The sequence below is a fragment of the Chelonoidis abingdonii genome, chromosome 6, assembly GCF_003597395.2.
Source record: "Chelonoidis abingdonii isolate Lonesome George chromosome 6, CheloAbing_2.0, whole genome shotgun sequence".
Lineage (NCBI taxonomy): Eukaryota > Metazoa > Chordata > Testudines > Testudinidae > Chelonoidis > Chelonoidis abingdonii.
In genome coordinates, this window is record NC_133774.1 from 45,948,428 (window position 1) to 45,974,088 (window position 25,661).

The 25,661-nt window shown below is 40.8% G+C and overlaps 1 protein-coding gene across 1 annotated transcript in view; it reads left to right on the forward strand.

Moving 5' to 3' along the window:
* The first annotated feature begins 4,389 nt into the window (after positions 1 to 4,389).
* The window catches only part of HOMER1 (homer scaffold protein 1), a 170,141-nt gene continuing 148,869 nt past the window's right edge, over positions 4,390 to 25,661 (forward strand). Inside the window, exon 1 of the mRNA XM_075066994.1 lies at positions 4,390 to 5,527. Coding sequence (XP_074923095.1) covers positions 5,523 to 5,527 — 5 coding nt within the window. The 5' untranslated portion in view covers positions 4,390 to 5,522. The remainder of the gene's footprint in view (positions 5,528 to 25,661) is intronic.

Sequence of the window (25,661 nt, forward strand, 5' to 3'; positions counted from 1 at the left end):
TTTAAGCTAGATAATCTGTTTTTGGTAATGTTTGTCCCTGTCCTGTTCTGGACTTGGTTTTGTTTGATATCAGAGCATGGTACTTTGCTCCCACTGGTGTGACCTCACATATATGGTGCATGCAAGGTCATGCCGCATGGAGGACACCATTTTGAAAAGCATGCCACCTTGTTCCCACTGGTGTCATGCATGTGCGGTCACACAGGTAGGGGCAGGCCCATGCTTTTCCAGAAGTACCGAGACCTCTGGTATTCTGTAGATGCATCAGTGGCCCTGTATGAAGGACTGTGTCAAAAGTCTTTCTAAAATGAAGATATATCATGTGTACTGCTTCTCCCTTATCCACTAGGCTAGTAACCCTGTCAAAGAAGGAAATTAGGCTGGTTTGGCATGATTTGTTCTTGACATCCTTGTTAGATGTTCCTTATAATGCTATTATTCTCTAGGTGCTCACAAATTGATTAATAATTAGTTCCAGTATCTTTCCAGGTGTTGAAGTTAGGTTGACTGGTCTATAATTCCTCAGGTCCTCTTTGTTCCTGTATTTAAAGATAAGTACTATGTCTGCCCTCCTCTCCTCTGGGACCTTGCCATTCCTCCATGTGTTCTCAAAAATAATCAGTAATGGTTATGGATTGCTTAAGTTACTTCCTTAAGTACCGTAGGATGAATTTCATCAGGCCCTGCCAACTTGAATACATCTAGCTCAGTGGTTCTCAACTTTGCAGATTACCTTTCAGTAATCTGATTTGTCTTGTACCCCAAGTTTCACCTCACTTAAAAAGTACTTGCTTACAAAATCAGACGTAAAAATACAAAAGTGTCATAGCACCCTATTACTGAAGAATTGCTTAAGTTCTCATTTTTACCATGTAATTATAAAATAAACAGATTGCAGTATAAATATTGTACTTACATTTCAGTGTAATACTTGAGCCTGTTTTTTCACGTGAGCCTTTATCAGAGGCCTTATTACCACCACCCGGCACTGAAGCATATAATTAACCTCCGTGACAGGCAGCCCTGGGCAACTGCCCTGCTTGTCACGCTGTAAGGCTGGCCCAGCACTTGCGATCCCCCTAAACCTGTCCTGTGACACACATACACACACCCGCGGGGTCACAACCCCCACATTGAGAAACACTGATCTAGGTGAATTGAGTACCCATGGAAAACCTATGTACCCCCAGGGGTACACATACCCCTGGCTGAGAACCACTGATCTAACTCATCTAATTATTCCTTAACCTGTTTTTTCCCCCATTTTGGCTTGTGTTCCTTTCCACCTGTAAATATTGTGTTTCAGTATCTGGTCACGTGAGGTGTTCCTTTTTTGGTCCTGAACTTTCTTAATAGAATAATGCAGCCACAATGACATACTTCACAACATCTGAAGTGGCTAAAGCAGGACGGGTGCTGCCCGCAAGGAGCAGGAGGCCGGAGGGCTTGTCAGGTGCTGCCTACCTGGGCCACTCACTCACATATAGCCTGTCCACCTCTCCATCTCTATTTGTGGAGGGGCTAGACTTGAGTGGTGGTGCACCCTATGTGCCAGGAGCCAGGACTCAATGCCCAGAACTGAGAGCCAAGCCAGCCAGCTCTATGGGACAGGACCTGCTTCACCCAGGACAGTTCCGCAAAACCTGGAACTGTTGGGAGGTCTGCTTCAAACTTCCTACATTAAATTAACCGAAACCTTGTGCACAGACTACTTCTGAAGATTTATTTTTCAAACTAATGGCCACCTCCCCCCGGTTTTCATAATTGACCATTTCTTCAATTGGACATGAAGGGGAGAGCTCATTCAGATCCTGGCTTGCATATAAATATTGCACAAAAACAAGTTAAAAGAACATTACAATGGTTGCAAAAATCAAACACTCAAAAACTAGGAAAAAACAGAATTAAGGTTGCCTGTGCAATCCTAATTCAGCTGCTTTGTGATTATGTATTATGATACAGTTCTTAATTATATATTATTTGTCACACAGGATCCCTGCCTCATTCAATGCACAGAACAGACAATGTTCATTTAATGAGCAGTTATTCAATATTTTGTTTTCTCCTCATTGTTCAATGTTGTGCCCTATGCTTTATTTACTGTACAGTATTCAAACTTTGTTCAGAATACACTAACTGATTTCCTCATGGGCTTTTCTCTGGCTCTTACCACTATAGTATCTCAGTGTTTCACAAACATTAATTTATATCCTAACACTCCTGTGATACAACAGATTATTATCCCCATTTTACAGGTGGGGAACTGAGACAGAGGAAGATTAAGGTCAAAAGTACCCACAAATATTGGGTGCTTAATCTAGGACCCCCATACCCTGATTTCTCAGAGTACTTAGTATTATATAGCACTTCATCTGGTCAAAGCATATCTCTCAGTGATTTCAGTTGCAGCTGTGAGTGCTGAGCACATCTGTAAATCAGACCCATGCTCTCAATGGAAGCATCCAGAAAATGATACAGAATGAGACAGCTTCCCAATGTCCCAAGTGGTGGTGGTCTGGAGATGGCTCAGTCTTTCTCTGCTCTAAACTTGCTCACAGCTCTGGTTCTCAAGACACTATGTAGTTGTTCCCCTCAGGATTTCATAGAATATCAGGTTTGGAAGGGACCTGAGAGGTCATTTTTCTCAATGAGGCAGTGCCCTATGTACCCCAATGGTATAACTCAAGGGTAATCAGACTTTTACATATAGGCAGACAATTTGAGTGTTTCATGGATATCTCCCCTCCCATTTATGATTGCATACTGTCCCTATGGTAACTAGATTGCTTATATGGGGAAAATATTTAAAGAATTCTTGTGTGTCTAATTATGAGCTGGAAAGCGGACCACAGATTGAGACTCTTTTTGATGTAACTGCCTCAGTGTTCTAGCTTTGTAAAGAATCAGCTGCCCTTGATCTCTATTTCTGCATTAGAATTTAGAGATTTTAGGTACAAAAATTTGCTGGACCTCCAAAGAATCGGATGCCAGATAAATGATTTTACATTAAACTAGCACCAGTCTCTGACAGAGCCTGGCAATTTCCGGTCTAGTAGCAGCAGCAACGTGTTATCTATTTTGGCAATACAGTTGGAGGAGTGGGCCAAAAATAGTAGGATCTGGAAAACTCTAGGTGCTGGCTGTGTCTTTGCAATGCTACTAAGCAGGAGTGCATGAGGATCTAGATTTTTGCAGTAAAACTGGAGAAGGTGCTGAACTTCTGAATTTACCTGGTAGAATGTGGAGGTTTGGGATTTGTAAAAGAAGCTGGATCTAAGGGCTGGATACATATGTTTATGGTGCTAGTGTGCCAGTTTGCAACAGGATCAGGATTTTTTTTGGTGCAGTGGGAGCTGTTAAATTTTGATAGGATGAACACCAAAAAACCCAAATTGGAATTTAAAATTGGCAGAAAGCAGGCACTGGATAGGGCTGCAATGCATCAGGTTCTGGGTTGTTTTTTTTTACGGTGATGATGTAGATATATACTTATTTTATATTTAGATTATACATTTTGGGGCTTTGGGCCAAAAATTGCAAAGATCCAGCTATAACTGTTCTCTATCCAGGCTATGGAATTTAAGGTGGTAGAGAGGGAAACCAAAATTTGGCTAGGTCTCAGACACTCCAAGTTTTTGTAGTGGTTATTCTCTGAGATACATCTGGGTCTGGATTTTTATTTTCTGCTAGGGAAAGAGGCAGCTGGACTTGTTCACTATTTTGATGGTACAGTTTGCGATTCTGGAGCCAAGAATCAGTAGACTCCAGATTTCTTCCCATTTTCTGAATACCCGATGTTCTGTGGAGAATCAGTGAGGTGGGCAAAAGAGGTGGGAGATGGATGCGCTAGGACAAGGCACAGCCAGTACTCTAGGGAAGATCACTCACTGAAGTGGGCGGCAGCCGAGATTTCCCTCTGCTTCTCCTGTTCCATTCCCTAATATAGAAGCGCTTCCGGCGGCGTGGAACACTTTGACATCATCCCCCGCCCCCTGATGACGTCAGCGCGGGAGCTGTGTGTGACGTTGGTGCGTAGGGGAACGCGCTGACGTCTCCTATTTAAAGATCCCCAAGCGGAGGATGGAGACAGAACGAGCAGTTGCCGCTGTGGGGAGCGACGGGGTTGGAGAACACAGGGAGGGAGTGCGCGGCGCAGCCTTCTGGGGACTGTAGGGTGCCCGGCCGCGGGGAGGAGGCGGGGCAAGTGCACAGCCGGGACCGCTAAGTCGCTGCGGTCTCGCGGACAGAACAAGCGCCTCGTCCAGTGCCCGAGGGGTGGGAGAGAGAGACGAGGGGGCCGGGGCAAGCAGCGCCTGTTCTCAGGAGCTAGGCAGGCAGAGAGGGAGCGGAGCGGGGGCGGGTGTGAGGGAGGGGGGAGGTGCGCGGGGAGCCGGCGGCGCTGGAGCAGCCGGGTACAGCCCGACATTGAGCTCCCAGCCGCGACACTGGGATCCCGCCGCCGTGTGCGGGGCCAGGGAGCGGGAGTCCCGCGCGGCTCCGTCCCTTGGTCCGTACCGTGCCCCTGCGGCACAGGGGAGTGGGGGGCGCTGCCGCTCCCCTCCCCCGCTGCCGCTCTCGGTGATTGATCCGCTTCTCCGAGCCCGCAGAAAGATGCTAGCCCGCTCGCTGCAGGATGAGGCGTGACTGAAAGGACCCATCCCCGCTGGAAGAGGGAGCGGCGCCCCGCGTCTCCACGGCCGGTAGGGGGGCCTCTCTCTGCGGGGGATGTGCCACCGGTGCTCCCCCATAGCTGCTGCTGTCGCCGCTCTCTGGGAGCCTCATGCCAGCGCCGGTGAAGCGGCTCGCTCCGCCTCCGCCTGCTGCTCGGGAAAATGAATTGATACCCCCCATCCTGCTGCTGCTGCCGCTGCCGCCGGCGGGGGTGTTAGAGGGAGAGGCGGCGGCCACCGCTGCGCATAACGCCGGCCGCATCCCGCGCTGCACCTGACATACCCCGAGCTCGCGCTGCCCTGGGGCTTTGCTTACCCGAGGGATAAACGCTGCTGCAGGGTCCCTCGCCCCCGTGAGAGGCGAGCGTCTCCCCGCGCAAGGAGAGGCTGGCTGGCTGGCTGTGGGGAGGGGATTTGCAGTCTGCTGCTACCTCCGAGGCCATCTCCCCTGGCAGCGGGCTGGAGATACAGGCGAAGACCGTGCTGCGAGAAGATATGGGAGAAACCCCTCTCGGGCTTCTTCCTTAGGACGCCTCGGCTCCTTCTCCTTCCAAAGAGGATTGTAATTTCTTTGGCTGCAACCCCACATATGCCTATGGACTCCCGTTGTGGGAGGCGCTGACCCGCTAGGGCAGCGCTTAAGCCCTGCTAATAGGGGCGCGGGGCCGCTTGGATTTCTCTGAAACGCCTGGGATATTCAGCCGGGAAACGTGGTGACCCAGACTCGTGTCAGCATCGCCAAGGGAACGTTGGACCAGAGGGGTAGAGAACCAAGAGCGTGGTGGAGAGGCGAGGAAAATCCTCTGGGAATCGTCTATAGAGCAACTTTGGTGCAAGTCTCGATTGGGCATCATGGGGTAAGGATTTCATACTAAGAAATGGACTTGTCAAGAGGAGCATAAAAAGGAACTGGGTTTCCAGGTGGTTCACAAGTTATAAGCAAAATACATAGGTCTGACATGAAATGCAGAACAAATGAGCTTTTAAATTCTATTGTCAATAAGAATTCTGGTACAGGAAGTCTGGTATGTAGAAATTTCATGTTAACTTTAGTAGAATGAATGCTTTCGTGGCCACATGATATAGTCTTTGGTGTCTCAGCACTATGGACTTGGATAGGGCACCAGAAGTTGTATTAAAGGACACTGTTATTTCTATAACAGGTTTCTGCTAACAAGTTGAGTAGGGAACATTTCAGCAACAAGACCTGAAATGATAGCTAGAAAAACATCAAATTGGCGTTTCTGCCCTTCCCAGTCTGGGATACCATCTATTTCATGTTTACATTTTTAATTTTTACTCTGAAAAGTGAATGAAAATGGCATCTCTCTACTGAACTGATCATTTCCTTGTGTGACTCTAGTCATACCTACTTGCATTGTGACAAACCATTTTACTCCTCTTGGCTCCGCAGGGCTAGATGAACTAAGAAAGCAATTTGCATTCTATTATTTGGGCATCCTCTGAATTATTTAATAAATTACATTTAGTAACCTATGCAAATCCACCAAAGATGACAGAGTTGTGTGGGTTTCATTGATCACAGCTTGGTTTGCAGAACTCTCTCTTTCTGGTGCTGACACAGAAGAAGAAAATAACCCAGCTTGACTTTCAGATCCCAGACTGAGAGAAACTTGAAAACTTTGAGTGACATTTTTAGTCACTTTCGGAGTTGAATCATAGTTTGAAGTATAGCTTGTTACATTGACTTAACAGTAGGTACCAGGGAAGGAAACATTTGTTCTAGCTCCTCTTCCAGGTTCCCTACAGAAGAGTAATTAGTTCTAATGTATAGTTTTCCCAGCTTTTATAGAATGTTCTCTGTATTGGAAAACCACTGTACACGAATTATTCTGTGTAAATCAGAACTTTTAAAATTTACCCCACCTCTCTACGTCATTTAGGCTATGAAGTGACTTAGCCATTCCAGAAATCTTTTCTCATGGCCAACTGGAATTTTAATAAGTCTTGAAGTCATCCCAAGCAGCACACTTGGTTGGGCAGCCCCTACCAAGTATAATGGAAAAATATATGATCTCTCTCGATATCTTTATCCTTTTTCTTTGCACGGAACATCAGTTGGGGATATTTGACTAATTCACTATACATAGGAAACAGTGGTGTGGATTATAAAGAAAATGTTATCATATGCACAGAGTAAACCTCAAAAATCATTTTTTTCTCTAACGTTTTGTAATTATACTAACTCTATACAATAGTAAGGCCAGCATTTCAAACAGAAATGTGACTCAAGACAAGTTATGGTTCTTCAGTGTCTCATTCATATAGGGGTTTGTGCTGGGAAGTGAGAAGTGCATTTTTCCTCAAGGACAGTTAAATGGGCATTTTAAATCTCCAGTTTTTTCAGCAGCTAGTTGCGGGGCTTTAGGTAGTTCTGAATATGTTCTGGTGTGTAGTTCTGGAGTAGACTAATCTTATCTATCTATGGCATAGGATGAATAGACTGATAATCTTTTAGATCCCAGTGGTGCACCTATCTTGTTCATAGGCTAGCTATTATATTCTTGCTTTCTCTTCTTTTCCACTCACCCACCAGACAACAACCCAACTCACTTTTCATTTGCAGAAACCTACATACATAGAAGATGTATTCAAGCAAGCAGTAATGTAGGTAACTCCTTGTGATACAAGTGGCTAAATGATTGTGGGGTCTTCATAGAATATAAATGTTGTACAGACCTTAGTGCAGTTTAAATTCAGATGTAAGAATTGTTGCTTTTGGAAGGCTTTCAAAATACTACTAAAGTCTGCTCTTAATAGTTTTTCTAATAACTTGGTTAGTTGATCTTACTCCACATATGAATGGAAAATGTATTTTGTCGTTCACAGAGCGGTGAAAAATATGAACATACTTAATGCTTCCTGGATATATATATACGAGTTCTGCCCAATACCCATGTTTTTCACTGTTCTGTAGTGAAAAGTAATGAGTTCCTCACCCCTTCACAACTTTATCATTTCTGAAAATAAAAGCTAGCCAGCATAAACGGAATATTTCACCATTGCAGAGAAATTAAAGTGTGTTGGTTATTTTTTGTTAATTAACCAGTACAACTTACCTCTTCTAGTAGAGGAGGTGGAAGTTTTTATATATTTGTAAGAAATATTTATAGAATGTGAGGGGCTTTTGGACTATAAAGAGAGGAGGAGATACTGCAAAAATGGCTTCCCAGAGAGTAGGTCTCTTAACTGAGTAATTTCAGCAGCAAATCACTAGCAGATCTTCATCTGAAGAATGACTCTCTTCAGAGAGAGTGCATGCTAGATAATGTAGAGAAATGTATTAACTCAGAAGCTGTACTATTCTCTCTGCAGATTTCCTTGTAAAGGAATTGGTACAATCAGATCAGAAATGCTGATATTAACCATTGCTAAGACTATTGCTGTATAGTTGTGTCTACACTTATCTGTTCCTGACAGGTTTCACAGTGAATGCATGGGGACCACGTTTAGTGAAGATTCAGCTGAATCCACTGTTGAGAATGGGCAATTTTGCTAGTGTTGAAAGGCACATAGCATGAAGTATCAGTCCCCTTCATGGGACTGAAGTCCTTTCTTGTGTTAGAGGGTGCCCTGTGATATTTGTGTAGATGCTTTTTCTAATGTAAGATATAGCAACTGTAACACAACAATTTTTAAAGTTATCTCGATCATGGCTTTTCGGGCTTCTATTCAAAATGAATTCAAGTGGCATGCAAAGTGAATGATGTAAACTCTTGAAGTTTAATCCTTTAGAGTCAAGTTACAAGAGTCCATGGCTACTCTGATAGAAGCAGTGAGGCAGTTGGTAATTCAAACATTTAGGCAGGGGTGCATCTATTTTATCAACATATCTAATACTTAATAGGTGCTGTTTTTCTACACACCTCTCACTCAACCTATGAACATACAAATTGGTACCAGGCCACACCAGTGGTATACGTATTTCAGCACTTCATACCAGATGCTTCAGAGGTAGTCACAAGAAACCCCATATAGACAATTCTGAAGTAAACTGTTCAAAAGAGAAGCTTTCTGTTTTAGTCATATCTAATGTAACTGGATGTTCTTACTGACACTATAAATCTTATCATTCTAAGCTCTTGAATTCATAGCCTCAGCATCTTGTGGCAAATAGCTTAACTATGCACTGTGTAAAGTATTCCTTTTTTCAGTCTTCAGTTTGTTGCATTTCAGTGTCATTGAATGTCCCTTTTTGCTTTTGTAATGTAAGAAAAGGTAAATAGAAATGCCTGATCTAGTTTTGTTTGTAACATTCATTAGTTCGTACCTTTTCATTGTCCCCACTCTGATTGATCTCACTAAACAGTTCCAATATTCTTGGTCTCTCCTTGTATACAAATTTCTATATCTCCAGTCATTCACTCACTGTCTGTTTCCTGAGCGTCTGCAGGTAATTTCAATCCAAGTCCCATTAGAAGGAATAGTTTACACTACTCATAAGTATTACCTTTTATTGTTTAACACAGAATTTCACCTGCAATTTTGCTACCTGTTGACCTTCTTTGTTTTAACTTAGTGAAGACAGCTTTGTCATCTAGAAGGTCTGCCAATTTGTTGTTCACCCCCTTGTTAAAGATAATTGAAAAATATATTTAAATACCAGTTCTGCTATGAAAAACTTGGGCAACAGCTGTTAACTTTGCAAAGTGAAAACTGATCTCGGCTACACTTGTATTTTCCTGGTTAAGATCCTGGTTCATTACACTACCTTTACCCTGTAATCTTCTTCTTTCATTAGGGTTACCAGTTTTGGCTGGATGTATTTCTGGACTGAAGGTTTCATCATGACATAATCTTTAATTAAAAATGAATCTTTAATTCCTGGAGACTCCAGAACAATTCTGGATGTTTGTCAACTCTTTCTTTCATATGGCTTGGGTTTTTAGCGATGACTACAAATTTATACAGCAGCAGTAAGCTGGTGAACATCCTTCAGGCCCCCAGCAAATTATTAATTCCCGTAATAGCCTTTTTGCAGGACTCTGTCAAATATTTATTGAAAATACAAAGAAATTGTTAACCACTTAGCCTTTTATTTACCCTTGCTGAATGATCAAAAAATTACAGTAATTGCTATCTTTGTTTTCTTTTTGTTCTAATGATAGTTATGACACTTGTCAGCCTCCAGTCCTTGGGTGTAGCTGCAGACGTTAACACATATGTTTTTGCATGCACTAGCACTTGAAAAAATTGCTAGGAGGTTGCACAGTCAGGATAGCAAGACTTTCTCATCAACTGGGGAATGTTGTAGAAAGTAGTATGTGTGTACTTATTCCACAGATACTATTCGCTTAACTGAAACAGAAGTTCCACATGAGTACTTGAAGTAGTGCATGCCAGGGCTCTTTCTAGACACCTGGCAGAATGCATATTTCTAGTTGATTGATTACCCTAATTTTGACTCATCTACATGTGGTCTCTGAGTCTCAGGCATCTAGCTAACACTCCAATTTTTAGCAAATATATATATATATATACACACACACACACACACACACACACGGTCTCTTTAAATCTTCTTTAAAAAGTGGATTTTTCTTTAATTGTGTGGGACTCCTGTCTCTGAGATAATATACCAAGGGTTTAGCCTCGTGGGGGAGGGAGACCCTGCAGTTAGCGTGGAGTAGCTAGTGTGCAATAATTCCCCATGTGAACACTCTTACTGCTCACTCAGAGTGCCTTAGTGCATAGTAGCTTAATGCACTTGGGGGGAAAACCCTTAAACAGGCAAGTTGTTACACTTAGGCTATGTCTACACTGCACAGCTTTTAGCAACATGGTTGTGTCGCTACAGCTGTGCCACTAAAACTCGTGCAGTGTAGCAGCTGTTTGTCGGCTTTCGTGCCGACAAAAAACTTCCACTACCAACAAGCTGCGCTTGCGTTGTCGGCAGGACAATGTGCTGTTCACACTGGTGCGTGTTGCGGCAAAACTTTTTTTTGGAGGGGTGGGGTGGGGTTTAACATCTCTAAAAGACAAAAGTTTTGTCATTCAGTTGCCAGTGTAAATGTAGCCTAAGTCTCAATCAATCCCTCTGCCTCTCCCTCCACCCCAACCCTCCAAACAGACCCTAGTCTTATAGGGAAACTTACAATTGATGTTGTAAAATCTACATTGAATTGTGCTGAACCATTTTGTTTGGGCTTACAGCATAGAGATACATGCTATACAACTTAAATATACATATGAGGGATTTATAAAACAGAGAAAAGAAATGTCATTTTCACCTTTTTTCTTTTTTTAAAGCAATTCAGAGATTGTCTGCCCTTTAGATTTCTTCTTGCAGACTACATTAAGTGAGTATTAAACAATATTTGACAATACTAGAAACCTTCACACATCACAAACTGGACCTTATACTAAACAGCCAGCTAGAATATGATGTCCCCTGTTGGACACCACATCAAATTTAAGATTCTTATCCTGATTTCCCCCTCCCCCCCCCCAAGCGACCTAATGTGCTGGATTCAGGCTAATTCAAGAACCAGCTTTTCTCATCAGTAGTGGTCTCCTACAGAAGTTGGAAATATTGCTTATAAGTATGAGGGCAGAGCTTTTTGGTAATGTAGTCGTAATCTTGAAACTCCCTTACACAAAAGCCACAGACCGTGGCACTTTCAGGACAAAATGAGATTTTCGTTGCCACTGCTTTTCCACTTAAATCCTTTTTAACACTTAAAATATCACACCCTTTCTTCTAGCAGGGGTGGAGTGTAGTAACAAGAACTCTTGTTACAGATGTACCCAGATGTACACCCCAAAGTGTATGTACTAGATGAGTGAGGTATAAGTGCCTAGAAAGAGTCCAGTTTATGTTTGTTCTTAATACTAAATAGTTCATAGACTACTACCCGAGGAAGTAATATGGTCGGGAACTCCACACACTTAAAGCATGTGTTTTTTATGGCCTTGAAACAGGCATGAGAAGATTAAAACTGTTTTTGCAGCTTTTCAGGACATAGGCATGGAGTAGATCGGGCTGAAGACATCTTTCTCTCCCAATCCTGCTCCCTAATAAAACTGGAGCATGTTATAGGTTTGTTAGACACATTAGGCCATCCCCCATCTCCCCCTCCCCCCCAAAAACTTTTGTATTAATCAACTGTTAGTTTAGAGAGAAACTCAATGAAATTGGTATGACCTGCCCCCCAGCATGGATCTGTTTTCATATTGGTATAACTGTAGCACTAGGGGGTGCACCAATTTATTATTATTATTTATTTTTTTTTGGTAAAGTAGTATAGCTAGATCAGGACGAAAACTGTGCCTAAGGGTGAAATACTAGCTCTGCTAAAGTCAATAGCAAAACTCTGTCACTTCAGTGTGCCCAGGATTTCACCCTTAATGTCTCAAGACAAACATGGTGGATACCAGAGGATTATTTGCAAGTGGTTTTATTCTTGGGATGTCTTTCAAATACATAATAAATGGAAACTGTGGCTAAGACTACAGACACTGCTGCATTGCATATCTCGCTGTTAACATGTCATTTCAAAATAGATTAGCGGGCTGCTGAGTGTGTCTTTTTATGGCTTGCAAATGATAATGGAATTACCACCGATTCTTATGAATAGCTTTAATATACAATCCACTTAAAAAAGGATGAAAACAAACCAGCATGACTGCTTAGTGCAATATTTGTCACTTGTATTAGAAGCAGAATGCATCACTACTGGCTAAATTTAATTTATTTATTAAAAAGAACAACTCAAGAGTTATAGGGAAAGTCGACCCTGCAATTAAAAATCTATGGCTGGCCAGCGCCAGCTGACTCAGGCTCTGGGGCTGTTAAATTACTGTGGAGACATTTTGGCTCTGGCTGTAGCCTGAGCTCTGGGACCCTCCCACCTTGCAGGGTCCTAGAGCCTGGTCTCCAGCCTGAGCCGGAACATCTACATAGCAGCTAAATGGCCCAGCAGCCCAAGTTGGGTGTCCCTAGCCTCTATTTGCCAGAAGCTGGGAATGGGTGACAGAGGATGCATCACTTGATGATTACCTGTTCTGTTCATTCACTCTGAAGCACCTGGCATTAGCCACTGTCTGAAGACTGTGTTAGATGGACCTGTAGTCTCACCCAGTATTGCCATGTTTATGCCATCTGTGGGTGTTTGCAGTTTATGCACACCCTCAGGGGCCAAGACAACAGGTAATATAAAGGTGAGCACAGAAAGTTACACATTTTAAAAAAAAATCCTTCTTATAATAGTTGGTCCATCAAAAATTATCTGCTTTACCCTTATTTGTCACCTCTGTTCAGCACTGCAACTTAATGTTGAACCCTATGGCTAATCTATTTTATTTTTTTAAATCAGAATTGTTGCTTATCTATCTGTGGTATAGTAATGCATAGGGAGAAAAATGTACTGATTTAGTGTTTGTAAAAGTGGATTACAGATATCTGTATAAAATAACTGTCCAGATCACCTTGGTCAAATATTAATCTTGTAACTACAGCTTCCAATGTATCTCAAATTGTGTATATGTAAAGAAGTTTTGAAATATGTAAGTAGACAGGACAGTTTCTGTTGATCAGATGTTGTTGTTGTTTAAATCTAAAGGACATGTTCATTTATAGACTTTGTGTTTCATATAATGAAAGCTGTGAATGAATTAGCAGCAACTAGGGGAGAATTAGGATGAGACTGAAGTGAACTGCAAAAGTAAGTGTGCGTGCTTCATTATGCATTTCTTTCAAAAATATTTTTTTTCCTTTCTCTTTCCCTCAAAGATCAAAAATGTCTGGTTCAGATGTTGTTGAAGGAATGAATAAACTTGCAAAACCAACAAAATGAAACTGACGCTGTTATTCTTCAGGATGCAGCTTGGGTTTCAGACTCCTAGCTCTAGTTTCCAATCCATTATGTATGGGGGTTCATTGTCTTGGTGGTAGAGTAAAGGTATAAGTATTTTGTTTTTTTTCCTCTTTAACTCTGTGATATGGTACTGACACAATCTTTACCTCCATGAAGGGCACAAACAGAAGAGTGTGTTGACAGAACTGCCAAGCACCAAAAAAACCCAAAAAAACTATACAAATTGGGAAGCTTGGAGTTAAGGCTATAGTAGTAGGTAGGAATTTATCTCTTTGTGGACAGATTTTTAATTTGAAAGCATGGTCCTGTAAAAGTCTTTAATTTTGACGGTTTTCAAATAATGTGCCACCATTAATAGGATCTTTACTTCTAAGCAAATATGCCTTTAAGAGGGTAGAATTAAGGCTGCTCTTGGGACCTTTAATCTGAATTTCCTGACTTTAACAAGATTTAAAATCTCTCAAATGTTGATTTCTTACAAATGTCTGTAATATAGTCTCTTTAGGATTAAATGAAAAAGGATGACTAAGTGCAATGATCATAAGAGAACCATGTAAGACACCATTAGAATAGGGTCCAAGGACTAAAATTACAGATAGCATCCTAACGCTTCTAACTTTGCACAGTTTTGGGGCCAGACAAAATTACCAGCGGTAGTGGTAATATTACAAGCTTCTGGGAAGGAGGAGCATGGAATACATTTCAGTTCCAAGGAATTAAATAACAGGGTTAGAAATCAAACACACACTGCTGGCATGACACCGAAGTGTACTGTGATTGATATCTTTGTTCTGTTGGCAAATATAATGCTGATGACACCAGTCATTACTACTACAAAAACAATAACACCAGTCCAGAAAGACTGTGTTCAGGCATCCAGCTGCTCTCATTCCAGGTGCAACTGACTGATGCTTTCACTTGAAAAATCAGGGTAAACCTAGATTTCCAGTATCTTTATGCTGGTTGTCACTGACAAATATGAAGTCAACTAGTTTGCACCTTTTGGGCTTGGCTGGCTTGAAAGGATGTCTGGTAGCTAAGCAGCTCTGAGAGAAATTGTGATATAAATTCACAGTTCCTCTCTTGCTTCTTTTCTACCCTCCAACCTCCTCCACCTGCCAAATATGCACAGTTTAATTTACTGCCTCATAGAGTAAGTACTGCACCCCACCATGGTGCCTGGCTAGCTCTGGGAGCAGGAGCCAAAGCTGTATCCTCACAAACATTGGCCCTGTTGTCCCCATCTTCTCTGGGCATGAGGCATAGGGTTTAATCTAGGAGAGTTTTCTGTGGCCATCTGGAGGGCTGGGTTGGTCTCTTATTAGGACAAGTACTCTTTCATGATTCTCTACAAATACCTTGTTGATAACATAAACCTAAGTAAAAGTAGGTCCTCTTATGTTCCTTGGCTATGGAAATGACCCATTCCCATAAGTTAAATTATTGAATTTAAGGGTTTTTAAAATGCTTCTCATCTGTATGGTTGCAAAGACACTGTGGATGTGACCAGCGTAAGTTAGGGTGAAAAGTCTCAAATCTACCTTAGCCTAGAAGTATAGCTCTGAGAAGTGTGAATTCTCATGCAACTCAGTGAGTTCTTAAGTCTGAAAGGTGAAGATTTGATTTATTTTTAGCAATGAAGTATTCAGCTGAAAAGTCTGTTCCACCATTCCTAGCTGCCAACCATGCAGCCTGTGCCTCCCAGGTGCCAAAAGGCTTAGCTCTCCCTCACCCAGCTATGAAAACCTCCAGTGTTACCCAAGTCTTGTGATGCAGCTAGGAATTGTCAATACAAAAATTATTAGCCTATTGAAAACTGAAAATGGTAAGACAATGTAAAATCAATGGCAGTATATCAAAATAAACTGCCTACTGGCTGCTGTCCTGCTTGTAGTATTTTCCTATTTAATTCTTTATAAACTTCCATTTAGCAATATGAAGCTGCTGCAGAATTTCTTGTCATAACTGTATGTATCCTTTTTGTTTCTTACTAGAAACTTGCTGAGTAAAAGAATAGCCATTGGTTTGTGTATACACAAATCAGTGACGGAAACTAAGAAATAATGGCTGGTAGTTGGTGGCTTTTTCACCAGCATTCTAGTTACATAAGTAATTTGGGGCCCTAGCAGTTATTTAGCCTACTGACTTTCAAAAAAGGCATTGTACCATCTGTACTTTCTTATGAGTTATGGACTTCTAATTTCCAATACCCACTGATGCATACTCTGAATTGTATACAAAACTAACCTATGTTGGTTCAACTTGCTTCAACTTTATTTTCCATTCTTCTCTTTTGAATATTTCTTCTCTCAAATATTTAACTGGACTACTAACAGTGTCCTTATCACTGTACAAAACATGCTGGATGATCCTGTCACTGCCACAAAGAATTTTCAACCTTCAAAATCCAGATACAAAATGTATTGGATGACTAGGAGAATGGGTCTTAGTGTAGTAAATGTTGCATATGGGTGTATAACAGTGCTTTCTGTTTTTAAGTGGTTTAACGCTTGATGCTTTATGGAAATATTGAGTTTAAGAAAGGGATTTGAATGAAGAAGGTGATTGCCTTGTTCAGCAGGGCCAGAAAGGACTTTACATGTGATAGCAATATGTATAAAGAAGTGTCCAGAGATGAATGGGAAATGTAAAGGAAGAGGTGAGGAAGGAGATCTGGGTGGAGAAAAAATGGGATTAGGAAGAAATAAGCATGGATAGCACATATAGAATCTTGAAGGACAGTAGGAGAAATCTGAACTTGATAAAGGTAAGACAGTTCATGGATGTTTTCAGTGGAGAGAGTAACTGGGCAGAGGTCAGGAGAATTTGTTTTAGGCGTGGTATCTCGGATGGCCTCGAGGAGATTGAGCAAGGAGACCCAAGAAGAGGAAGTTACAGTAGCACAAGTACGAGATTGCCTGTGGCATAGTTGTGTGTTTGGTGTGGAGAGAGGAGTGAAGAGTAGCTGAGTAGCCAACTGGATGTAGGAAGCCAAACCTTCCACCCAGTGTGTTGGTTTTGTTCCAGGAATTTGAAAAAATATGAACATAGCTCTGAGAGGGATCATTTAAAAACATTGTCCACAATGTTAAGACCCCCATTTGCAGCCATTTAGCTTTGTAAGAACTCATCCAGTTCAAAACACTCAAGTTATTTAACTTGCTAAATTAAAAAGTGAGGGTTAAACTGTTACAAACATTTTAACCAATATATCAGTGGATTTCTTAAGGGTTTAGTGTAGAGCTTGAGCATTCAATACTGCTGCATGGAGACACCTTTGTCTAAGCTCATGGAAGGATAACCATCAAGTGTCTGTCAGACAAGGTAGATGCAGATGCTAATGAGAACATATTGAGCTCTCATCTTCTAAGCCACAAAAGAAAGAATAAATGTCTTATAGGTCAGTTTGTACTCCACTTCTGCTACTCGTGGCCGTAATAGGTTAATTTTCACTGGCTGGTAGGGAAAGTTGTTAAATCTAAGTAAGCAGGCTGGTGTGATAGCAATTAGAAATTAAATATGTACTAACTAGCTCATTTGTCTTTAAAGAAGAGTGAAGCTGGTGAATGGAAGTGATGAGTATGTTGCATAGCATGGGTTGGTCTGGTCAAAGGCCTGAAAAAAGAGTATAGCTAGTGTGGTGAGAAAAGCACCAAATGCTGTCAAGAAAATGTATTTAGAAGAGCAGTCAGGGGTCTGGGTAACACCTATGCTCCAGATCACTAGTAGTGATCATTAGTTATTCTGAAATGAAGTTATTCTGACAGCATGTCTCCACCTGCTGTCCCCTACAACTCCTAATAGTAAATGTTTACCTCTAGAGAGATAAGGTAGGTGAGGTAATGGTTTTCTTTCTTTTTTTTTTTTATTGGACGTCTCTTTCACCAACAGAAAATTTCAGGATACACAGAGCTCTTCTCCCGTTTACCTTTGTAATTTAGGGCATTCAGTATATTCTAAACTTAACAGCATTTGCAAACTTCTGCTTGTACATCACCTTTAAACCTATTTGCAAAAATAAATTATTTTCTTTATGCCATTTATTTTGTTTCTAGAAAATGTTATTCTGTTTAAAAAAGCTTCTGTTTTTGAAAATGAAATGTCAGCATGCTTTTGGACTTTGTGAATGTTAAGGAATTGACATGTGCTAGTTGGTTTTCTAGACTGTCAAAGTACTAACTCTGAAGAGTTTTTTTTTGTTTTTTTTTTTAAAATGAAGTAATTATTTTCTTTAAAGTCAAGGTTAGGCAGTTATGTGTTAATTGTACACATGTGCAAAAGATACGTAAATATCTAGGGGGATTGATACTAGAGAGAACTTCAGAAGGACCTAACAGAAATAGGTATATGGGCAGTATGATGGCAGATGAAATTCGGTGTTGATAAATGTAAAGTTATGCTATCTGAAAGGATTAACTCTACTGGTGTCAAAATTAGCTGAAAAAAGATATGGGTATAATTGTGGACTTATCAATGAAAATTTATCATCAGCATGCAGTGGTGTTCAAAATGTAAATCAAACATGGAGATGCATAATGATTGATAGAAAATAAGTGTTATAATGCCAAGTCAATGGCATGCCTTTGCTTGGGACATATTGTTCATTTCTGTGCATGGTGTCTGAAAAAGGAGACAGAAATAATATGGGTTTTGGAATAGAGAAAGTATATGCTCAAATATAACTCCATTGCTTGTAAGTTTTAAAACTAGGCTGGAATAAATATTTAAAAAGTGTACCCTACAGAACTCTCCTGGCTTGACATTGAGATGGACTGGATGATCTAAGCAGGCTCTTCTCTCTTGATGGCTCTCCCATTATGACCTCAAAGCACCTTCCATTTGTTTGTATTGGCAGTAGTCTCAGTGTCATCTTAGACCTCAGACTCTATCTCTGGCATCTCCAATACCTGAAAATATGCCTGTTGCTACTTCCTCAACAATTCTCATGTATATCACTACCTTGACTCAGCTTGTGATGAAACTTTTTCATATAATCTTCTCCTTTTATTATTACCATTCTTTTCTGTGGCCTCCCTAAATCCTAGCTCTCCACAATGCTACTGCTGTCATGCACTGGAAGGCACACGAACACATCACTATTTTCAGCAGCTCTCCTGGCTTTTTTCTTTTCTTTTTTTTAGGATTCAGTTCTAAATGTTATGAACCTCATCTAACTATTCTCCTTCTCAGTTGTCTGTCTCCTGGTTCCCCTTCCCCTCCCCCTCCCCCAGTCTTCCCACTGGTACTGTTTGTGCTACAACCTATACTGCTGCAACTGCTGCCATGTGGTAGAATCCCTCCTTTTTCTACCAGCCATTGATGCATTTACTTTAAATATTACCTGAAAGCGTCTCTTCTTACTTACTATACATCTTAATTTCTCTTTCATCTGATAATATCTTTTAAAATGGTTTGAGTCTGTGTAGGAGCTAGGAATAGAACTTGAGAATTCCTGTTTCATAGCCCTCTGCACTCATCACTGAGCCACATGTCTCTGTCTTCTGTGGAATTAAGAGCAGATGCCTGACCAGCATTTTCCCAGATTTTTTTACAGAAGGAGGGAGGTGACAGACCCAGAGGAGGCACTCCTGGTGCTACAGACACATGAATTTAATGTTAGTTTCATCACCTGCTAAGGATCCACATCGGAAGATCTAGGATGATGAACCCAGGGAGCCTGGAAACTGGTTAGCTGCTTTTGGGAGACCAGGTGGTGATTATATGCTACTATAAAACTTTATTCTAGTGCGAAGAGGCTGGCTGCATTCCACTAAATTATTTTCACACTCCCAACCAGCTTCTTAACGTTAGTGTTACTGCTTGGCTGTTGCTATAAATCAATTTAAACTGTTTTTTATTTTTCAGTTCTGAGGATATAGTGACAGGTAACTCTTATAGCAGATCTTCACCGTTCTCAGAGTATTGTGGGCATCACAGGGTTGATACACCATTGTTAGGGTCCTACCAAATTCACAGCCATGAAAAACATGTCACGGACCATTAAATCTGATCTTTTGTGTGCTTTTACCATGTACTATAGGGATTTCGTGGGGGAGACCAGTGTTTATCAAATTGGGGATCCTGACCTAAGGGGATTGTCGGGGAACGGGTGTCACAAGGTTATTTTAGGGGGATCGCAATATTGCCACCCTTCTCTGCTGCCTTCAGGGCTGGGTGGTCAGAGAGCAGCGGCTGTTGGCCAGGTGCCCAGCTCTGAGGGCAGCACCCAGCCAGCAGCAGCACAGAAGTAAGTGTGGCAATACCATACTATGCCACCCTTACTTCTGCGCTGCTGCCTTCAGAGCTGGGTGGCGGAGAGTGGCAACTGCTGACTGAGGGCCCAGCTCTGAAGGCAGCAGCGCAGAAATAAGCATGGCAGTGCAATACCATACCATACCATACCATCCTTCCTTCTGCACTGGTACTGGCGGTGGCTCTGCCTTCTGAGCTGGGCTTCTGCCCTGCAGCCACCTCTCTTCAGCTGCCCAGTTCTGAAGGCAGCACCACTGCCAGCAGCAGTGTAGAAGTAAGGGTAGCAGTACTGCAAGCCTCCCTACAATAACCTTGCGACCTCCTCACCCCCCTCCCCCACAACTCCTTTTTGGGTCAGGGACCATGGGTTCCCATAATGTAACAGTTTTTATTATGCAGTATGTTGCCATACGTAAGGAAAAGGAGTAACTTGCCAGATCAGTGATGGCAGATAGCCCTGGAGTACTACATACAGTGCTTATTAAAAATGAGTGTAATTGATTTGATACTTATTACTGTAAGATGAATTCATTTACTTTGTTTAAAGATGCTCATCCTGTTCCCCATGTAGCATGAAATAGTTATTGGCTGATCTTATGATCTGGATCAGCACTTCCTTTGAAAACTTAGAATGCTTCTAAAGCCTGGAAGAAAATGTGAACTGTTTGGAAATTGATGATGGAGACAGTGATATATATCAATTTTACCCCCTCTTATTATTTGTCACTCTTTAACCACCAACACTGTACACAGTGCTGATGAAGATACTGCCCCTGTCCAAATGAGCTTACAGTCTAAATCGATAGACCTAGAATACATTGTGAGAATCAAAGGAATGTTATCTTTAAACTTTTAATTTTGCAACTGATAATTTTATTAATGTAGGTTAGTGCTTCTGGGCTAAATGAGTCTTTGGGATGGAACTGAAAGAAGACGGGTGCTTAGGACACTGGGATAAGGAGGGAGTTTGATACACATAGCACTGGAAGAATGCACACAGATAAGAGTGAGCAGAGGTGAAGAGGAAAGATGAGGCAGAATTCTTTCATTGAGTGAAGAGAAAAGTGGTAATAAATTAAGGCAGAGATGAGGCAGGGGCTGAGCCTTGATGGCAAGGACAAGGAGTTTAAAGTTGACATGGAAAATGCGTTGAAGGAGAATGACCATAGTCTTAGTGCCAATTTATGAAAACTTATTTTTGCTGCTGAAATATAGCAGATAAATTCCAGGTGACTCATTCTGACCACACTAGAGCGACAATAAGAAGCTTACTTTGTGTTTATAGATTTTTTTTTTCAGCTGCTTTTGACTCGTTGTATTGATCAGCACTGTGGATACTGCTGCACCAATATGGGGTGCCTGAGGGCTTAGTTGTGTGAGGGTCAACAGTTGTATTACAGACTGGTTTTCAATAGAATCAGGAATACAGCAAGGATGCATTCTCTCACCTGTACTTTTTAATGTTCTAATAGACTATCTGATGACAAAGCTGATTGAGGCCAAAGCAGTAAGCGGTGTGAAATCTAAAGATTGATCTTTAGAGGATCTTGGGTATGCGGCTGATACTGCCTTACTGGGAGAGACCATGGACCAGCTACAGTTAGTGGTGGAAGAGCTGTGAAAAACTGTAGAATGTATGAGACTTAAGATCAGTAATGGTAAAGCTATTTGTGCCTCCTATAAAATGGAAATGAATGACCTGCAGATGCTGTGTGTAGATGGTAGTGACACTGAATGGGTGAACAATCTTTGCCTGGGTAGTCGGCTGACAGCTGGATGCTCTATATCTAGAGTCACATGTCGGATTGGTCTTGTCAGTAGGATCAAGTCCAATGTGCAGAAAAAGGTATATGGTACTTTTACAGAAGGGTTATAGAGGTGTGGCTGAAAGAAGTAGAGCACAAAGCCAACCACAGAATGAGGTTGGAGGATGCAATTTTGGGGGGTTTTCAAAAAACAAAATCCTCCCACACTTATGTAACCCACACACCTTCTGGATGTGGTGTTCGGTCCCATCTACTGGCACCTAGAGAGTGTTCTACAGCCTTAACTAAGAGTCAGTTGGCTTTTAGCTCATGCTGTAGAAGCACATGCACTACGCTCCAGAGGTCCCTGATTCGATCCTGCCCACCAACGACCAAGATCTGTCGGCATTACACTTATTCTTCCCAAAAAAAGATGACTTTCAAGGGACTGTTCAAGACAGAAGTCTGTTGTACATACCACCACAGCTACATTATAGCCAGGTGAATCTTCTGTTGCTGCTGCATTATGACCACTATGCTTCATTCCTTTGTGAAAGAATTTATTGTAGAATCCATCCCATGCTCCAGAATCTCAATTTTCCTCAAAACAAAATAGCCTTTGTGCTTGCAAAGAAAACCCTGAGCAGGGTGTAAATTGATTGTTACTTCCAGAGTCTTAGCCTGAAAAATTACTCTTGGATGTGATCTCCTCCAAAGTTGATGATTTTTTAAATATCAACCTTTACTACTTCACTGCTGATTAAGTGAATATTTCTGCTAAAATGTGCCCGTTCCATGAGCTTAATTGCCTTCTACTTGTCCCCATATACCAAACACTTGAATGATCCTCTACCCCATTGCCAAAACCTCAAGCTTGGACCTTGTTAATGTCTATGATGCAGTTAGGAGTTGTCACTACAAACATCCACAGCATATCAAAAACAGAGACAACATAGAATTTAGTAATATCAAACAAGAGAAGGACTACTGTACTACATTCATTTTTGTATTTAGTTTATTAAAATCCTTCCTTTTACTGTAGAATTTCCAGTCTAATATTACAGGGGCTGCAGGATTTAGGTGAAGCTTTCAACAGAATATGCAGGGCTTTAACCAGCTCTTTTCTCTGTGCTCTTACTGTATGCAAGGATTTTTTTTTTCTTTTTTTTTATGTCTGAAGGAAATCCATTATGGTGAGGAGGTGTCTTTATCAGATCAAACTTCTGGTCACAAAATACGTTGTTTCTGGACAATATTTCCTGTAACTTTTGCATCAGTATAAAGCATCTCTGTTACAGTGGTTAAATCCTCTGATTTTTACAATTAAAGATACTGAGGGGGAAATGTCCACTTAGGGTTATGGAAAAATAAATGTCTACACTGCTGAGTGTAGCTTTGCCTAGTAAATCACAGGTACTCTACCTTACCACCATGACCCATCCATTAAACTGGGGAATAGGAGAGATTTAGGCATCAGAGCATGCATAAAGTGCTGATTTCTGCCTGTTTTTGGCAATTGCAGGTTGTATAATCTGATTACTGTCTTGGGGTGAGTAAGAACTAGGCAGCTGAGCATCAGTAAGAACTTGAGCTCATGTTCTCCCCTTACATGAAAACAGTAGAGACTCCATGAGATGATTTGGATATGCTGTCCCACTGGATCCGAGGAGGGGTGGATAGAATTAAGCCAAGGTGATTTAAATCACCAAGTAGAAAGCCTAGATTTTTATCAACTCTTCCATTTGTATTTTCTAAAGAGAGATGTATTCTCATTAGCTGATATAACCATTAAAACATGTTGGTTTACAACTAAATAGAGCCTTTACACTAGATTTGGTATATCTTTCACTGCTTAGGAGGGTATACTATAACTATAAACATTTCTTCAAGCAATTGCATAGCTTAATATTTTCAGAACTTGTTAATACTTTTTAATATGTTAGATGGTGAATGATATATTATTTACTAGATAATTAACTTTTTGCTCATTATTTGTGTCAAGCTGCAAGAAGATAGAAACTGGAATTAAACACACAACAGCATATAGAATTTGGTTTTATTAAAACACCTTACATGTTTTGAATGCATAAACTTTTCTCAAAACATGTTTCCCATTTACAATTAAATGATTTATTAAAGGAACAGGGATTAACTGTAGTCAGTTAATTAAACTGATTATTTCAGTTCAGCTTGGGAAAATTTTCAAATATGCCTAAGTGAAAGTGACTGGAACATAAGTTTCTACTTATCTAAGTCTCTTGAAAATGAGACAACAATTTGCTAAGTTACTTTAGGCTATCCTTCAGACTTTTAAAACTAGTAAATATCATCCCCCTCCCTCCTAGATTTTATTCATAGATTGGAAGAGAAACAAGTTTTCCTTTTGTTTAAACAAAAAACCTCCCAATTGATTTCTCAACTTTGAATTAGTCCAAATGAAGAAAATCTCTTCAGTAGGCACAGAAAGAGTACTACTGCTTTCAAAAGCTGGTTTAGCACTTAAGCACCTCAAATCAGAGTTGTTGAGGTAGTGACTTCCTGCAGTTCAGTGGTAAGACTTTCTTTAAAACATCAGCAAACCTGTACTGCATGAATGGTTCACTTCGAGTCCTGAAACTTATAGTTGAAGTGCTTGAGTGGCTTTTGGATGCCTGTGTAATAGCACTAGCATCTTCAGCATTTAGGTACCTATACTGGTATTTTAGGTTGAGAGTAATGGCAAGAAAATGAGGTTGAGTGAGTGCTTGATCTATACGCTTCTTTACTGCCTGCAATTTAATTTTGTTGTTGGGTATTTATTTCTTCAATGTCTCTCGAAGTTCCTTCCAAATTTCACCAGCATCAGCAATACAGCAGCAATCTTGCTACAGTTTGTCTAAGGCTATGGAAATAGATTTCAGTATATTCAGTATATCTTCTACATTTCTCTTTAATCCAATATTGACTTCTTTGGTTGTGATAGTTCCATCTACTTTGTCACAATTTTCCTCACAAATTATCATCAGAATAGGCCAGTTCTTAATAAATAACTCAAAACAGTCAACCACTGAATTCCATTATGCATCTTGGTGGAGAATTAGTTTGAAATCTTCCTGCTCTCTTCAGTGAAGCTGAAACAAAGTGGTTGTTACAGAAGTATTGTGCAATTTAACACTTTCCTTTATTCCTGGAATTGTACCTAAACCTTTGGCTAAAATGTGCGTCAAATGAGCACTGTGCCCATATGTTAAGTTTCAGGTTCCCTTCATTATCATCTTCTAGTTTTCTTCTCAATTTTGAGACATTTATAGCATTGTTTTGGACAAAGCGACACACTTGACATGTTAATTTTTGTTCACAGTTGTTAGAGTTTTTTCGGCTGCCACTTTTAAGTATTCCGCATTATGAACATTTCCTGATGTATCAATTGTTTCTGTGTAAGTCCCACCTTCTGTTGTCACACAAGCACATATTACTGGATCAGTATGTACATTGCACCACACATCAAGACTCAGATTAACAAATTTTCCGTCAGTGTTTTCTGCACCTTGTTCAACTTCCTTCTCATATGCTGTATCTGGCAACCTTCCAGCAATGTCTGCTCTATCAGGCGGAATATAGCCTGTTTGTAATGACTGAACCATGTCAATGAAATATTTGTTCTGAACAAGATGAAAGGGAGAATTTGTTGCTTAAATAAACTAAGCAATCTTTTCAGCTATTCAGTCTTGCTGGAATTTGCTGGTCGTGGTTACAAACTCATTCATGGTTTTACTGGATGATGAAGAAAGGCTTTTTTGGGGGTGGAGGGGTGTGCAGGTAATTTACTTCTGATGTCTATTTATTTAGTGGCAGAAATGCTGATCACACCAGCAGATGACTCTAAAGTTCTAGACCTTGCAGACAATGGATGTTCATCTGAACATCCCTGAAACAAAGATGCTAAAAAGGTAACTCATTCACTGAGCATTGCAATCTTTTTAAATCAGTGCACTGAGTAAATGACAGATTCTTCATAGTGCAGCTGTTTATACCACTGTTTAAATGATATAATTATTCTAAATCCAGTTTTATAGGGACAGTAAATTATAAGGACTATCTAAATCTATTTAAACCCTTATCTCTAGCAACATACCAAACAGCTTGGGGAAAAAACCTCAAGTGTTAAAATTCATAAA